General features: G+C 39.3%; 1 protein-coding gene across 1 annotated transcript in view; it reads right to left on the bottom strand.

The window, feature by feature from the left end:
* Nucleotides 1-18,941, bottom strand: part of trim44 (tripartite motif containing 44) — a 177,485-nt gene that overhangs the window by 137,136 nt on the left and 21,408 nt on the right. Inside the window, exon 3 of the mRNA XM_008105909.3 lies at nt 706-945. Coding sequence (XP_008104116.2) covers nt 706-945 — 240 coding nt within the window. The remainder of the gene's footprint in view (nt 1-705; nt 946-18,941) is intronic.

Raw genomic sequence — 18,941 nt, 5'->3', positions numbered from 1 at the left:
CTATGAATGCAATTCAGGCTAATAGGCTAGGCTGGAGGATTCATTTTACTTTCCAGCACCATAGCATTTATTGATGCACTGTAAAAATATAGCTGGATATCATTTGGATTGCATGAGTAGTTTTTAAAATTCCAAACTAAACCACAGACCAGAATCTGTATTGTAGCTATAGCCAAAGTGGCTACAACAGCTGCCATTTCAAATTCACAGCAGCTGGGAAGCAATAATAATAAAAAAGGCATAGGCCCATTCCATGCAAAAAAAGAAAAGGAAAATGCATCTTCCTTTTTTAAAGGAAAGAAGAATGGAGAGAACATCAAATGTACCAAAATCCATGCTTTAAAGTAGAGTATTTTACCATGCTTCTTCTACCCTGAAAGATAGAATTCAAGAGTGGCAGAATTCTTTGTAATATCTTGAGATAAATACTTAGACAAAAGGTCACAATCCAACTTTTAAACGGACCAAATCAGTTAATCTTATGATTGTTCAAACAACCAATCAGCTGGGTACCAACAAAATCAAACATAGAATTCATAATGGGTCACTGATTATAATTCCGCATATCCCTTTGGAAGTTTAGTGGGTTTGTGGCCACGTTTAATCGCTGACACGCAACAAATCAGTCTAAACTTCTGTATTCATCATAAAGCTTTACAGTCCTCTGTTGTTAACTGCTTTGTATGCTCTGGTTTTTTTTTTTACCTCAGGCTTGAGCAGGGCTAGCTCATTAAAGATGTCCAGCTGCCTTGTGAGTTCTGCCATCTCAGTCATCAGTTTTGCCATGCGGGCATCAATGTCCGCCAGGATTTCCGTAGTATGAACAATGGCCAGCGCTTCTTGGAGATCCAACAGGTGGAGAGCTTGCCGCTCTTCTTCACAAATCTGGTGTCGCACTTTGGTAAACTCTTGCTGGATGCATTGCTTCATATCACCCTGAGTCACCTGAAATATAAAAAATAGTGTTTTTAAAAAGTTGCTATTTGGAACCTGAATAATCTGAAATTCTACTGAAAGTTTGGATGTGAACTAGCAAATTGCGGTATTGAGTTATGGCAACCTCATGAATTTCATAAGAGTTTTCTTAGGCAAGGAATACTCAGAGGTGGTTTTGCAAGTTCCTTCCTCTGAAATATAGCCTATAGCATCTGGTATTTGTTGGCACTCTTCCATCCAAGAACTAGCCAGAGCCGGCCCTATTTAGCTTCCAAGATCAAATGAAATCTAGGGTTTTTAGGTACTGAAAAATATAGTGAAGCAATTATAATGCTTACAAGCATTTGAAATAAAGCACATCCCAGCCATCCTTAAATTTGACCTTGTACTATCATATGATACAGGAATATACCCCCCCCCCCGCCTCCAAAACAGTAATAGACAAGCAAACAGTTACTTTTAAAGTACTGTAACAACAGCAGAACCTATATACTGGGAGAGGGTCTATGACTGCAATAAATTATTTGTTTAAAGTAACATTCCAAGCTCTGTGATTTCTACACATGCTCTAAAAAGACAAAAAGATGAAAATGGACTGATGAGAAAACTTCCAAAATAGGCACAGATCAAAGGTGGAGAACAGCTACATCGAGGTGGACAAACTGTGGCTCTCCAGAAAATGTCAGACTAAAACTCCCTTTGCTTTCACCAACATAGGGGGATCACAATGTGTTCTTCCCTACATTAAATGCATAAGAAAAAAACTTGAATTACAAATCAGATTTTAAATATACTCAGACTTTCAATCACTTCTGCACTAGAAATTAACTGCACCATCACACAGGCACACATACATCTAATTTGTTTTAAAGAGAAATATCTTAAGATAACAGAACAAATCCTAGACTAGAAAATGGCAGCAACGGTTTTCATTCTTCTGAGACTCAGTGTCAACACTCTTCTCACAAGAGTCTGCTAATGCAGAAGAACATTCAGTTTCCTCCCAGCAAATCTATGCATAAATTCACGCTTCATAAATAGGATGGCTTATTTACAGCTTCCAGAGTGAGTTTTAGCTTTTTGGAGCAGCTTGAGCTTTTCTAAAGAGTTTTACCACCCACATCAATTTTATGCATTTTTTCTAGAGCTCCCAAAATGGTGGGTCATGGGCCAGTGCTGGCTCACATGCCACCAGAGGCCAGTTCCTGGAGAGTATCTAGAAAAGAAATAACTGCACTTACTAGATACAAATATGGTACTAGTTCTTGGTACAGGCAGGGAAGAAATGTTGCTTCCTCAAATCAGATAGCTTAAGAAGCATTGGTCTAGTGCAGGCATGGGCAAACTTCAGCCCTTCAGGTGTTTTGAATTTCAACTCCCACAATTTCTCACAGCCAGTAGGGAGTTGGGAGTTGGAGTCCAAAACACCTGGAGGGCTAATGTTTGCCCATGCCTGTTTTAGTGGATAATGAAAAAGATATACATGGATCAACATGGCAAAGCCACAGGAAAATTCATAGCACAAGCCTATGCACTTCTGCTCAGAAGTAATTGCTATTTACTCCCAGGTTTGCCAACACTGAGCCTTTTCTCCTCCAGATGTTTGTACTTCAGTGCCCATAATCCTTTACCATTGGGCATGCTGATTAAGGGAAACAGGAGTTGCAAGCCAAAACAACAGGAAAGTCAAATGTTCCCTGTTCCAGCATAAAGGAATGAAACCCTTAATGTGCATTTTGCTGGAAAGAGAGGCTAGAACCCACACTCTTGAATATGTGCTTTTCTAGGGCTCTGTCAGGGCTCTATTTCCTCAGCACGATAAATGCCTATCAAAGACTCACCAGGCCTGCTGTAAAAATATGCTAGAAATGAAGTTTCTTCCAACAGAATCAGTCAAAACAGGCACTCCAATTCTGTCCTGACAGCTATAGGATTTCTGTAGCGCTGCATATGAATACAAACTGGCATTGACTAACCTATAAAAACCAGAAGCTGCAAATCACAGATGGGCACTCTTTTCAACACCAGAAAAATATTTTATCTGGGAGGAAAGCACTGGCTACAAACCAAAATGACCAAACAGAATCTTTTTACACATCAGTGTAATTGCAATGGCAAAAAAGAAAAGGAAAAACTTAAAAGTACCAGAAAAAATCCTTCCTCTGAAAAAAATGCCAACAATTACATACAGCAAAAAGCATGGGCCACACATTCCCTCTTCAATTAGCACTACCCGAAGGTGATGAACTTTAAAGAAAGAAAGAAAGAAAGAAAGGAAGGAAGGAAGGAAGGAAGGAAGGAAGGAAGGAAGGAAGGAAGGAAGAGGCCTTATACTGAAACCTTGTAGAAACTGATCATGAAGCAATCTCTGGAGGGTGAAAATCTTGCACAGGTCAAGGGTAGGAAGCAGCAAAAACAGACTGCTGAAACAGCTTACTTTCTTCAGAAGCATTCATCCCATTAGCCAGATATCCTGCCAGGTAGAAAGCTAGCCAAGCCAGGCCTTCACCTTCAGAAGGAAACTAAACAGCAGTGCAATTTCACGAACAGGTCTAATTAAAAGACAAAAGCATATTTTACAAGGATGCCCACGTGGATTGGCCTGTACTTATTTATAGTTATTAAACACTGTTTTTCCAAAAAATAATTCAAAGTCATTTGCTAGAACAAAAAACAATATGACACATTTTTCTAAAATTCACTAAAAATGTAGGAAGGGGGAAAACAAGGTTAGCTAAATACCTGCTGGAAAGAGAAAATCTGCCAGCTCTTCTAATGGTGAGGCGAACTCCTGAACTCAAATTCTATTTTAGCTAAGAATTAGATAATGAGCCTGGTTCAAGGTGCTACTACTGGTTCACAAGACATTGCACAACTCCAATCCAGATCCCTCAGTCTGCCTTCATCTGGGTGTACAGATTATACTTCTGCTTTCAAAAACAGATATAGCTAAAGATAGCATGTCTCCTCTGAATGAATGCCTAGAGGAAGTAATGAGCTGAATGAAGAAAACCAAATTGAAAATGAATCCAGGTAAGACAGAGGTAATTGCCATCAAGGGTTCTAATCTGAAGATGGAGGTGTAACAACCAGTTCTGCATGGGTTTATACTCCCCCAAAAGACTGTGTTCGCAGCTTGGGAATGCTCCTAGGTCTGTCTCTCCAAATGTCAGTCCAGGAAAATGTGACTGTCAGGAATACTTACTACCAGCTTTGGCTGTTACGCCAACTGTGTCCCTTCCTAGATTTGGAGGACCTGAAGATAGTAGTGCATGCACTCGTAACCTCAAGGTTGGAGTTCTGCATTGTACTTTACATTGGGCTACCTTTGTACCACATTTGGGAACTTCAATTACGTAGTTCAAAACAGCAGCCAGACTGGTTACAGTAACATCCAGGAGTGAGCTTATTACACCGCTGGTTGCCAATTTGTTTCTGGGCAAAGTACAAAGTGTTGGTTTAGACCATTAAAGCCCTACATAGTTTGGTCTAGGTTGCCTATGGGATTGCCTTCTCCCATACAATCTGTCCCGGACACTTAGGTCCCGGGGGGGGGGGGAGCTACTCCAACCAGTGAAAACCCAACTATTAATTATCACACAGAGGACCTTTTTTCATCAGCTGCCCCAAGACTGTGGAATGATCTGCCGGAAGAGCTTTGGCAGCTAAATCAGCTGTCAGAATTTAAGATAAAACTGGAGGCTATCAGTCCATTTTTAGATATGAATTTTAAATTCACATTCTTTGTCTATTGTATTGTAACACTCCTGGGCAGCGCGAACACTGGGAACCAACACAGAAGCCAATAACAATATAATATCTTTATTAAAGCAAATAAAGTTCCAAGCAAAAATAAGCAGAAAAGATAGGCAAGCTTTTGACTTTCCAGTAAAGATCAAATTTAGTCCAATAATTGAAAGTCTTATGTCCAGTATTAGAGTCCAAAATCCAATAACCGAAACACACTCTAACTCTGCCGGAGTATAGAGTGGGGAAAAGGAGCAAGGTTCCACTGTAAAGCTTTCCAAAGTAAGTCCAACACAAGCATTCAGGGCAAGGCTACGACTGGTTGTAATGGAACGCAATCCAAACTAGGCAAGAAAGGGGCGCAATGCCCGGTCTACTCGAGGGTAAGCGCACCCTCAGGCCGCTTAGAACTCAAGAACAAGAGACAATGATGCTTCCCAGTCAGAAGTTAAGTTGACACCGCGCAGAAGGTTTTCAGCGCAAAACTTTTATTGAAGTTCATAAGCTCCCCCAGAGCAGGTGCTCGACTCCCCAATTCTTCCCAAGAGAACTGGTCCGCCAAAGACATCGTGCCAGGTGCCTGCCTCCCTAATTCTTCCCAAGAGAACTAGGCTTAGCCATCATCGCCTCACTCCGCTAATCTGGCGCTTCTTCGCAAACTTTGCTTCTGAGAACGATCTGTTTTTAGAAAAGCCCTTCGATCAAACAGTAAACCATCCGGAGAACTCGGGAGAGCCGGCACTGTCTCAAGGGTATCCGTAATTGGCTCTAGCATGGAAATGTCAACAGGAGACATCTGGAAAGGAATTGAATCTTGCTGACTTGGGAAAAAACCCAAGTCTTCTTCAGTTTGTTCAGCAATGGCCGCGGGGTCAGGGGCCAAAGGTGCCTGAGACATCACATGTATTTTAATCTTTATTTCATGTATTTTAAAGTACTTTATAGAAATATATTGTAATATGTGCATTTTATTGAATGTATTTTATGACAATGATGTATTTTAACTGTACTGTGTACCACCTTGAGCCATAAGGAGAGCTGGGGAACAAATAAAAATGTATTATTGTTGTTGCTATTGGCTGAGATACAAAGATAGCATGCACCATTTTAGTTTGCACTTCCCTTGAACAGGCAGGCTCTCAAAGACCCCTATATGTTTACCCTGCATTTTGCTTGTTAACAATTTATCCTGTTACCCTTAGTAATTTTAATGAATTCATTTATTAATATTGTTGTTATTTTATGTTTTATTAATTTGATCTTTATTGTATACCCTGGCAGTCTTGATGTAAAATAATGTTGTCAATGGAAAAACCAGTGGAGATTTGAAAGCTTCCATGATATATTTTGTACATTTTTGGTTGGCCCAATAAAGCTATCACTGTTTTGTTTGATGTTTCTGTATTTTGTTGTTATGTTTTAGTGTTTGGCTGATATATGTTCAGTGATAACATTATATAGTATCCATTTAGACCCACACTAAGTAAAATGTTAATATAGTATCTATTTTGGGAATGCTGTTTATTACTTTTGTATAAAGGACCCTACCCAACACTTTTTTCTACTTACCCCAGTGTCACTAAGCTATCCCATGAAAGGTCATTTAAGGTAATAAAAGCAGGCAGACACATATTCATTTGACCTTAGAAAAACTGCACAAGTGCCAATGCATGCATGAACCCAGAGAATGTACGTAAGAGGCGAGAAGTACAAAGGGCACACTTCCCTAAATATTTACTTGCAATACTAATTTTACATATTTGCCTGAAAGATACATTTTTCATACTACACCATATATGAAAATGAATGCTGCACATTCAAATGCCTGTACAAACTACAGACAAAGCTACCACAGAGGATTGTGGAAAACACACAAAATCAGTCCCCTAAAACACAGTCAGGCCCCTGTTCTAGTTAAAAACAGATTCACCACTTGTGAAGCCAGCCAATTCAAAGAATTTCAGGATTAGTCATTCACCAACCTCCGAGCCCTTCTGTTTAGAAAGCAATTTTGTTCCATTAGGAGTGATGCTTCTGACAACTACTCAGCAGCTCATTAATTCGTTGTGCATTTGCCTTTTGATGGTATTCAGCAGGATTGTCAGGCCAGTTTGCAAAGATGAGGTTAACTTACAACAGATTCATTAAACATATGTGGGGATTTTTTTTTTGGGGGGGGGGGGTTGGTTTTCAAAGAAGAGCCAGCGTGGAAATGAGGTTTAAGTATTGGGGACTGACATTCGGGAGACTAGGGTATGATTTCCCCATTCAGCCATGGAAAACTGCTAGCCAAGGTCCCCCTTTTAGCTTAAGAGGATAATGATGACAAACTTCCTCTGAAAAATACTCATGATAAGATACATTGGAGTCAACCTGAAGGCACATAACAAGCCACATCCAGGTAGTCAGCCAATATGGCTACAATGTGTTCATCTGAAAGCTGGGATAGGTGCTATCATCTTCCAATTGCACTACTCTAGCTATATAAACTCAAATAAATATTTTTATTTAATGAATTTTTGGTGCACAAGTAAAGTCTCTAAGTAACACCTGAACTATGTTAGAAATAAACAAGATATTGTACCGCAAATGCAGCCAAAACAAATTCATAAAGGCCTAAGTTCCTATGAAATAATATTATTCCATTGTGAGTAACACTTCTGACAATTGCTCAGTTGGATGCCATGTCCTAGGATGCCACTCTACCAACAGTAGCTTCTTCTTATACCAAAGTTAGACAGAGCAAAGCATTTTTGCTTAGAAGAATCAGAGATAGTGGGTGTTTGAGAGTGACATGAGCAGTTGAAAGGGCCTTTTGTAGCAGACGTTATTTTTGAAAGACAGATTGTTAGTTTTACAGAGAAGCGTCTCTTCTTCCTACTCCTCTGAAAGTACACCCCCACACTTCAACTGTAAAGTCAGAGATCTTCCTCTAACCACCCAACTTTCTTTCCTTCCATTCCTGCCTGAAAATCTAGGTTTTTTTAACGAGGGGGGGGGCGTAAAGGCAAGATTAGGTCAAAAACATCAACCTCCCCCTGCAACTGACCAAAGTATAATTTCACTTTTACCAATAACTGGAGTAAATTCACCATTTTAATCTCCAAATTTTTCAATCTCTTTGACATACTTATATGGATCAACCTACTGAAGAATTCTCTTGTGCAAAATGAATGGCAGCTGTGCAAAACTTCACTGTGTTAAGTATCTTGTATACATCAGGTGTTGACAATGCCAATTCAATCAATCTGAAACTGAAGTTGTAACATAATGAAATGTGGAAAAGTCAAAAGGAACAGGGCAAATACACCTGCATGGCACTCTAACTTTACTTCAAAGTCTCCTTTTTCTAGAAAACTGTTACATGAACAATATCTCACATTCCCAGCAGTACACTCCATTGGTTAAACATACATAGGTTAACAACTGGTTATCTGAAATAAAGGCTTTTGTCTTATGGAGTGGAGTACAACCTTGTAAACATTGTCAATATATGTAGTGTATTCCTAATATTGTGCTGTGACAGGTTCTTTAGCCCATGAAACTGGATCTCTTCATGTTCAAGGTAAATGGGCAGAGCTGAGAAACAATACCACTTTGAACTATAACCCTCAGAATCTCCCAGGTAGCATAGTTATTGTTTGGACATAAGTATTAGCAAACCATCATCTCATATTCATAGAGTCATAGAACCAGAATGAACCTAAGATAGACCATTCCTCTGGCTGCACATGAATTCATAACTGAAACACTCCTGAGAGACATTCATCTGACTTGGCCAAGGCGGTCCATGCTCTTGTTACATCTCGTATAGGCTACTGCAACATGCTCTATGTGGGGTTGCCTTTGAAGATGGCCCAGAAGCTTCAATCAGTCCAACGGGTGGCAGCCAGATTTCTAACTGGAGTGGTGTACAGGGAACACACTACTCTGTTATGTCAGCTCCACTGGCTGCCGATCTACTACTGAGCCCAATTCAAAGTGCTGGACTTGGCCTATAAAGTCCTAAACAGTTCTGGTCCAATTTACCTGTCCGAATGCATCTCCTCCTATGAGCCAACAAGAGTTTTAAGATTGGCTGGGGAGGCCCTGCTCTCAATCCCAGCTCTTTTGCAAGCATGACTGGGGAGAACGAGAGATAAGGCCTTCTCAGTGGTGGCTCCTCAGCTGTGGAACTCCCTCCCCGGGGACATCAGACAGGTCCCCATCTCTCCTGGATTTTAGGGAAAAAAATTAAAGGCTTGGCTCTTTACACAAGCATTTGAAGAATAAGTGATCATGGAATTCGACAGAGTCTGAATAAGGATTATGAGCAAAGATTATGGATGAATGGAATTATGCACTTTATGTTTTCATCTGTTTATTATTCTATGTGTTTGATTTGATTAACTATTTTAACAGTTTTAATTCATGGAGTGTTTTATTGCTATGTTTTAATGGCATTTAATTTTGCCGGAGCTGTCAGCTGTCTTGAGTCCCTATTCGGGTGAGAAAGGCAGGATATAAATGAAGCAAATAAATAAATAAATCTGATCTCTGCTTAAAAACCTCCAACAACTGTGAATTAATCAACTTTTTGTTATGGTTGAGCCTTACGGCTCCGATACTGGGAGACGTGGTCGTAAGACTCCTCGGGAGTCAGACTCTCTTGAGGAGCGAGAAAGGAAACGGCTGCGGGACTTATTTGCAGAACCAACTGACGAAGACTCCTTTGAGGGTTTTACCGAGGGAATGGAGGAAGAGATGGTTAGCTCAGAGGAGGATGATATGGAATGGACTCGTGTGAGGGAGGATTTGGGTGCCACCGGCAATGATAGTATGGGAGGCGACTGGGGGGTTGCAGGATTAGACCCGTGGACGAGCTGGAGGGATGGGACGGGATCCACAGCTGGGGATGCTGTGGGGCGTAGTCAAAGGTGTTTTAGCTCTGATGAGGAGGATGATGATGAGGCACCTGGAATTAGGGTAACAGCTGACAGCGATGAGGAGTTGTAAACTGGCATAAAATGGGGTTTAGAATCCAGGGCTCATTGCGTTGGGCAAGGTAATCTGGACGAACGCTTGGGCTCTTGTTGGGAATTTCCTGAAGACGGGTGTGATTCGTTTGCTGAATACGTAAGTTACCAAGGACACTGGGCATAGACGGCGGGAGGAACTGTGTGGGCTTTTCCTGTGCAACTTGTGTTTAATCTTAATAGCTTGGACCTCCGTCGTCTTTTTGATGGACATTAATTGCCTACTCTGGATTGACGCTGGACTGACTGACTGACTACGACCTCGGACTATCCCTTCTGTGATTATCGGTGGAACTGGTGAACTAAAGACGTCTGTACCTGGCCTTCGACCTTGGACCGGATTGGGACCCCGCTGACCGCTTCCTGCCCTGATTGATGTGTTTGGTATATTGTCAGCCTGGAAACTAGACTTCAATTGTAGAAATGCAATATCCTTCTTAAACTGTGGATAGACAGATTGGGATCATCACCATCACCATCATGCTTATATAGCACCATGACTATATAGTGCTATCACAACATAGCACAATTATTTTACAGGAATAAAGGAATAACAAAATACTTCATCACAGCACGGCTTCATGTTCAACATGTTAAGACTTCTAAATCCTTTTTCACATGTACCATACTTCTATCATGCCTGACATCACCTACCCAATACTTGCAAATCTGATTAGTAATTTCAATCTATAAATATACAACACTGGGCAGAGATTAGAACCCTGGAACATTTCATTTGTCATCTTCTTCTTAGCAAGCACAAAAAATAGACACTGTGTATTACTGTCACGCCCTGGGCAACGGAGCACTAAGAACCGAACACAGAGGCCAATAACTATCTAATATCTTTATTAAGGAAATATGTAAGAATAATAAAAACAGGTAGGAAATATAGTCCAATAAAAGACCTTTCAGGAAAGGTCAGAAATAGTCCAAAATTATATTGTCCAATATTTTATATTAGAGTCCAAAGTTGTAGATCCAAACCGAAACACACTCTATTTGCAAGCAATAGAGTGGGGAAACGTCCAGATTCTTTCCAAGGTTCAAAGTAAGTCCACAGCAAAGGTAGAAACAAAGCTTGATACTAGATGCAAGGTCCAAAGCTGGAAACAAGGCAAGATATTTCTTGAATACTTGGCTAGACAAGGCAAGGAACTGGAGTTGCGGACTTTGCGAAGTCCACACTAGGCTGGAAACACGAAATCACTCCTGAAGCTGCTCTGTTGACTCGGCACGGAACCTACCGTGCCAGGCACATTTAACTGGGTCTCGTTTTCCTGCAAAGCAGGTGTCCAGCGTTCTCTTTCCCTAGAGAACAGGAAACGAAACACAGCTCTCTCCAGATGTGAGACTCCCTAGATTTTCCCAGGGGAACATGGCTAATCAGTGTCTTGTTTAGCTGCAAGTCTCAAACTCCTCCGAACCTGCTCCTTCTCTCCCCTGCCTGCAGCATAGGACTGTCTCCTAGCAAAAGGGGGTGAGAGCTGCTCAAGGTCTGTTTTGATGGGTTCTTGGGAAAAAACATCAACATCAGGCATCTGGAAAAATTCCGACTCTTGCTGAGCCGGCGAAAACCCCATGTTTTCATCTTCATCAGCCACGGTGGCACTGGGAGCAGGACTACAAGGCCCATGAGGCATTACAATTACTGATAAGCATTCTTTGGATTTGGTTCATCAAGTTTTCTGTCAAATTTAGACCCTCTGAAAAGAAAGACAGGATCTCTACCACTTTCTGAATACTTGAAACAGGAGAGCTGCACTCTACTCAAGACATCCTATCAGGTCCACAGATTCTGTCTCTGTCTTCTTCATTATGCAGTCCCCTACAAGCACTACATGATTCCTCCTCCTTTGGGAAGTGGGAAAAGCCCTTCAAATGCATGCAGAAACTCAAGTCATTTGTAAAATATCTATTGATGTGAATGTGCCATCCTCAACACTTCTGAAAATATTTTAAAGTATTCTAGAGTGTAAACTTATCTTAAGGTTTTCAGAAGTTTTACACCAAAGATTACCTAACATTTCTCACTACTTAACAAACTAACTGAGATGCTAGCTGGGGAGTATGAAGACAAAAGAAGAGAACACAGCAGTATCCAGATTTATTTTCATATGTTGGGAGTTCTTGGATACTCTCCCTTATGACCTACTTTAGTTTGCAGTATCTGACAAAGTCATGGCAATGCCAGTTGCCATGAATATCTATGAGGCAAGCGAGGGGAAAAGAGAAACAAAATTCATGCAGTGTTACTAGTGGAATTTTCTCTGGTAGCTCCTGTATATATCAACAAAGTGTGTGTGTGTTGGATTGCTGACCAAATGATGACTAATCAAGAAAGCAATTCTTTTCCTGACATCAACTGCTTCTTTTTCTTCCTTTCCTACAACGCATACTCGCATGTATGTCACATAGCCACACAGCTAAAATAATGAGTTTCATTATTAGATCATAGTAGGACAGTTCTCGTCTCCTGGAGTTCAAGGTTAAGCTCATTTCTCCAATGCAAATAAGGCACTTCAGCACAATTTGAAGTGTGGGGACAACTGGAAGATTAAAAAGATTCTGTCATAAGCAGCTCTCAGTTGCTTTATCTCTATTATCATTGTAAAGTCCTATGAGTAGGTACCAAGGGTTTTTAAATTAAATGTCAAATACAATCTAGCAATGGAAACAAAAAGCGGTATTGCCCAAAGGGGAGAAGAGGCTGACAGCCTTGCTCTACTTGTCAAAAGTGGCATTTGCCTCATAATTATCTGTTTGCACAAATGAGTCACCATTTGGCAGACTACTGCAGGAGACCTGAAATAGCACAAAGTGAATGTGCAAGAAAAAAAGAGAGTTAAAGAAAAAAAAATAAGAAAAGATTTCTGGGTGTTTTTTGAAGACTATATTTCTAGGCAAATAAACAGAAAGATGTGTTACTCTCTCACACGTTTTACTCTCTCACACATATATACACACATAAGTAACATAGTTCTTGCCTCGTCATCCTAGTTAAAACTTGACCAAACATCTTGTGAGACAAAAACTTAGTCTGCATGAAACAGTCCTTTTATATACACATATATGCTTTCACAAATAACATGGATATGCAGGGATCAACATATTAAAAACATATAACCATTACAGGCTTACATAGAACTCCTAGAAGAAACTGAAGATGCTTGTAAAGCCTGCAAGAGCAATCTCTTAAGTCACAGCCGACAGCAAAACTCATCAGAGCTGCATCTTCTTTCCCCATAATATTAAGTCATTCATGGCATGAACCCTGTGCAGATGTTTTAACTTATATGCTTCCATCTGTGTGTAACTATTTTGTATCTGAATGTGAATGAGTAGATTCTGAGACGGAACTATAAAGGTACTGTGATGCATACATTTTCAGGTTGAATCATATGCTTTCAAATACACTGTTTCCAGGTGTATCTTGATCAATATAAGACATACGAGGAAAAGTTAACCAGATGTATGTACATCTGTTAATTTATTTATGCCTCCATCTGCATATAGTCATATCGGTAAATAATTAGTGCTACCCAATTCAAAAAGTAAATAAGCATAGCATTTAATGGAAAAATATAGAGAAAATATAGTTTTGTTTTTGTTCATTAAAGTTTTGCTATGAGGGCTAAAGCTCCTAAGGAACATTCAATCTTTCACTAATTTGTGATAACAGGCAAACATTATGAAAGCTCTTCCAGGCAACATGTAAGAAGCAACAGGCTAAAGTTGTATTCCTTGGAAATATTAGCTCTGAAGACTCATTAGTAAATAAAGAGAAAAAGATAGGGGGTAGAAATCAATATAATTTCACTGCTGTGGTCTAAGATGAAGCCAGAGGTCATTATGACTAGAATTTCAGAAATAAACATACAGTCAATACATTCAGAATAACGCCAAGGTGTAAAACTTTGGTTTATCTGGGTTATAACTTACATGCAAATTTTGTGGATGAATACAAGTTAGATGCACCTACATTACACAATACTCATACACAAAATATTATATTATAGAAGCATAGAATCATAGGGTTTGGAGAGACCACATAGGCCATCTAGTCCAGCCCCCTGCCATGCAGGAAAAGCACCATCAAACCACCCCCAACAGATGGCCATCCTGTCTCTGTTTAAAAGCCTCCAAATAAAAAGCTTCCACCACACTCCAAGGAAGAGAGTTCCACAGTTGAACAGCTCTTACGGTCAGGAAGTTCTTTCTAATGTTCAGGCGGCATCTCCTTTCCTGTAATTTGAACCCAATGCTCAAACTTCTAGTCTCCAGGGCAGAAGTATACAAGCCTGCTCCCTCTTCTTTATGACAGCCTTTTGAATATTTATACATGGCTATCATGTCTCCACTCAACCTGGCTTAACATACCCAGATTTTTAAGCCACTCATCACAGGGCATGATCCCTATGAGGGATTGTTTTAGTGATCCTCCTCTGGACACGTTCCAGCTTGTCAATGTCCCTCTTGAATTGTAGTGAGCTAGAATTGGGCACGGAATTCCAGGTGAGATCTGACCAAAGCAGAATAGAGAGGCACCATTACTTCCCTTGATATAGACACTATACTCCTTTTGATGCAACCCAAACTCCCATTGGCTTTTTTTGGTTGTTGCATCACATTGTTGACTCATGTTTAATTTGCTATCCACAAAGACTCTAAGATGTTTTTCAGATGAAGTGTTGTTGAGCCAGGAGTCACCCATCCTGTATCTTTGCATTATATTTTTTTCTGCCTAAGTGTAGTATCTTGCATTGGTCCTTGTTGAAATTCATTTTGTTAGTTTTGGCCCTACTCTCTAATCTGTTAAGGTCATTTTGAATTCTGATTGTGTCTTCTGGAGTATTGGCTATCCCTCCTAACGTAGTATCATCTGCAAACTTGATAAACATGCTGTAACAAAATGTAGAGTTTTAAATATGTTTGTTGATGTTGGGACTTGACCTACCTTATAAGGCTGGCGTGTGAGCAGCCATTTTGTGGTTCTCAGGGAGCAGCACTGCCAGGAGAGGAGCTATTTTGCATAAGAGCGACCTGATTGGTCATATGCAAATGAGCGGGTGCCAAGATTTGAAAGATGAGAGAGTCAAGGGTGGCAGTTGAAGAAAAAAGGAAAAACCCAACTGAACATTCAATGGGAGTTGAAGTCAGTGAATGAGGGAGGGAGTTAGCTGGAGAGTCATGATAGTTTGTTAGTCAGTAAGAAAGAGTCAGGGAGGATGCTAATGAAAGGTGGTTAGAGAAGTAAGTCAGAAGAATTTACATAGTAATATCGCATTCCTTTTTATGAAGAAAAAGATTGGAGGAGAGTTGTAATGAAACATTGTTTCTTAACTACTAAGCATTTATACCTTTGTGACTATTACGCTTTTACCACAAGAACGTTATAAATAAACTACTGTATATACTCGAGTATAAGCCAGGTTTATCAGCCCTTTTTTTAAGACTGAAAAAGCCCCCCTCGGCTTATACTCAGGTGAGGGTCCTGGTTGGCTTATATTTGGGTCAGCTTATACTCGAGAATATATGATACATTTATTATTTTTCTCTATTATTATTGGTATTATTACATTTATTATTTTTCTCTGTTATTGTTGCTATTATTACATTTATTTTACTCTATTTTTATTATTAATAATACATTTATTATTTCACTCTGATCTTATTATTATTATTATTATTGCATTTATTATTTTACTCTTATTATTACATGTATTATTTTACTCTATTATTATTAAAAGGATACATAAGCACATTTACATTGAAGAAGATGAGAATAATGATTTGATCAGAGTTGGACAGTCTTATCTTAAATTTGAGTTTTATGTAAATATTCAAAAACATTTAACCTACTGATGCCTCAATTAATGTAATTTTATTGGTATCTATTTTTATTTCTGAAATTTACTACCCTCGGCTTATACTTGAGTCAATGTTTTCCCAGTTCTTTTGTGGTAAAATTAGGTGCCTCGGCTTATACTCGGGCTGGCTTATACTCGAGTATATACGGTAGTGTAATTTTATTGGTATCTATTTTTATTTCTGAAATTTACCATGTTCGGCTTATACTTGAGTCAATGTTTTCCTAGCTTTTTTGTGGTAAAATTAGGTGCCTCGGCTTATATTCGGGTCGGCTTATACTAGAGTATATACGGTAAGTTACTGTTACTCTTTAAATAATGACTCTTTCTCAGTATCCTGAATATAATTCAAGAAGTCACAAAAGGTGGAAGAAAGATTAAACAGTCATTTACCTCTTTGGTGATATGTTCGCATAAGCGGATAACCTGACCTCTTCCCTGACTGTTTTACATTTTTGATGAGATAATTAAGTAAAGGGATTTTTCTATTAAGCAACAAGTTGGAAGTACCTCACATATTTAAATGTTGGCAGCAGAGGAATAGCTAACAAAAGACTCCCTTGCCTGAAGGTTTCTGCAGGCATCACTAAGGAGAAGGTGTGCGTCTCACATGCCCTCTAAACCTTCATCAAAGTCATTAATAAAGATGTTGAAGAGAACTGGGCGCAGGACTGAACCCTGCTACACTCCACTAGTCAGTTCTTCCAGGAGGAAAAGGAACCATTGCTTAGCACCATCTGAGTTTGGTCACTTTAACCAATTACAAATTCACCTAATAGTAGTACCGTCTAGCCCATATTTCACTAGTTTGTTTGACAGAAGATCACAGGGAACTTGTCAAAAGCCTTATTGCATTCCCTGCATCTACCAAGTTTTAACTATATAGAAAAAAATGATAAGATTAGTCTGACATGACTGGTTTTTGAGAAATCCATGTTGACTTTAAGTCATTTTTTCTTGGTGATTACAGACGGCCTCCATAAACTTCAGCAGAATCTTTCCTGGTATTGATTTTAGGCTGACTGGATGGTAATCATTTGGGTCCTCTTTTTCCCTTCTTGAAGATAGGGACAACATTTGCCCTCCTCCAGTCTGGTGGGACTCTTCCCATTCTCAAAGAATTCTCAAAGATTATTGCCAGTGTTTCTGAAATGACTTTCTAGTTCCTTCAATACTCTTTGATGTAGTTCTTCTGGCCCTGGAGACTTGAATTCATTTAGAGTATCCAGGTATATCTTGGCTACTTCTTTACCTATTTTGGATTGCATATTCCCTATTGCCTCATCTGTCCCATATTGCTCAGGCTGAATACTTATTTCCTTTTGGAAGAAAACTGAAGCAAAGAAGATATTGAGTAATTCTGCCCTTTTCCTACCTCCTGTCAGTATTTCACCATCCTTTGTCATAGATTACTCTGCTCTGTGTCATTGGCTTGTAAAATGATGACATCTTAGTCCATACAAAATATTTCCAAGTACAGATGATAAGCATCATAGGATTACTTTATAATATTTTTCCAACTTTGAAAACTGAATTTTAGTAAGTCAATGTATTGCTTTCACGCATCACCACTAATATGAAAGGTTTGTTTACCTGTAACTTTGTTTCTTCCAGGAGTCATCAAAAGAACCAAATGTTTGTTAACTCTGTACATTTCTTGTAGCTAATGGGAAAAAAATCAATGTATTCTGATTCATTCATTAATCTTTAAATCACTACAGATTCCTAGAAAAAGGGGGGTGGGTACTGATGTTATTCTTAAGAAACTAAAAACAGTTTATTTCCCAAGTCCAGGAGCAAGGTCTAATGCACTACACATGAGTCTGGAGATTAGGTGAGGGAAAATGACAAACAAGCAACAAGTCCACTGGAAAGAGGATATTTTAATTCAGGATTCTCAGGGTCATCGTATTTTAATGAAAGAACTAAAAGGCCATCAAGGAAAGAGCATTACAGATGCCATTTCTGGAGTGCATTCAAGTCCTATATAGAGAAAAGCAGTTAGACTTTTATTAGACAAAACTATAAATCTTTACATAACCTTTGTAAAACAATAATGCTAAAAATAACTACAGTTCCAGTGGGACTCCAGCATTTGGATTAATCAAGTTCTGTAGTGTTAGTTGGAAAATTGTTACAGAAACAACAGGACTGTAGGATTTTCAGACTATACAAGTCAAGGATACAGTAGCATTCAGAGACTGAAATAGTTTATTTTTGTCTGTGCCTTCAGGGCAATTAAAAATTCTGGGGAAGTGGTTAATGTAACATTGTTACTTACTGAGAAGGTCCTCTTCCGACAGAAGTCAAAGGGTATCCTATAACGAATATTGTCTCTTCCCACTTCACAAGCTATAACTATGCTAATTACTTGCAATCATCTCCAAAAAGAAAATCTTTCTCTAGCTGGTGAAAACAGGATAAATAATACATAAAGGGGACTGTAGCTCAGAATAGGTAAAGAGGTAATAAAGTAATGCCTAGATACTCTAAACAAATGCAGGTCTCTGTGGTTAGATGAGCTGAATTCGAAAGAACTAAAGTAACTTGTTGTAGTAGTGTCATAGCCACTGTCAATATTCTTCAAGAATTAGCCTCACCTGCCAAAGAGTGCTGGTGCCTCACCAAACTACAACTCCCCTGATTCCATAGCATTGAGCCATGGCAGTTAAAGTGGTGTTAAACTGAATTATTACTGTAGTGTAGATATACCCTACAGCTGTAGTTGAAAAACTACAACTCCAGTGATTTCACATAATTGAGCCATAGCACTTAAAGTCAGGCTGAACTGCATTAATTTGAAAGTCTAGATGTACCCTTGGATCAAGGTGGACAGTTACCAGGTTCTAAGGACGGTACATGCCCCACAATGGATGCCAGGTCAAACCCCTCACACTAATATTTAAATGGTGGATACAATGGGCCCTTGCTAGCCATTGGGTTTTATTCCAAGGCTCCCTGTGAATCCCAAGATCTGAGGATGCTCAAGTCCTATTATATAAAATGATTCCCCTTACATAACATGCCAAAATCAAGATTTGCTTTTGTGAATTTTGTGAAATATGTTCAGGCCATGGATGCAAAGAGATGACTATAAGTCCTTTGATATCCACTTCTGCCATGCTAATGCCCCCCTCCCCTTTCAGAACTTTGAAAGGCTTTTAAAAACCTAGAAGTAAACATTTATGGATTTGTAAACACATCAGATTGAACTCAAACCCTGAGGAAAGTGTAGGACCTGTAAACAACAAAATAGCCCCCATGCCTCCTGGATGGTGCAAAGGGAATTTTGAGTAAATAAAAACGGGATAAAAGTCCTGAAAGATGGCCTGGGACCACAATCAACCCAAGCCAATTTAGATCTTTAAAAAAA

This window comes from Anolis carolinensis, chromosome 1 (genome assembly GCF_035594765.1).
Source record: "Anolis carolinensis isolate JA03-04 chromosome 1, rAnoCar3.1.pri, whole genome shotgun sequence".
NCBI lineage: Eukaryota > Metazoa > Chordata > Lepidosauria > Squamata > Dactyloidae > Anolis > Anolis carolinensis.
This window is presented reverse-complemented; position numbering and strand designations above follow the sequence as displayed.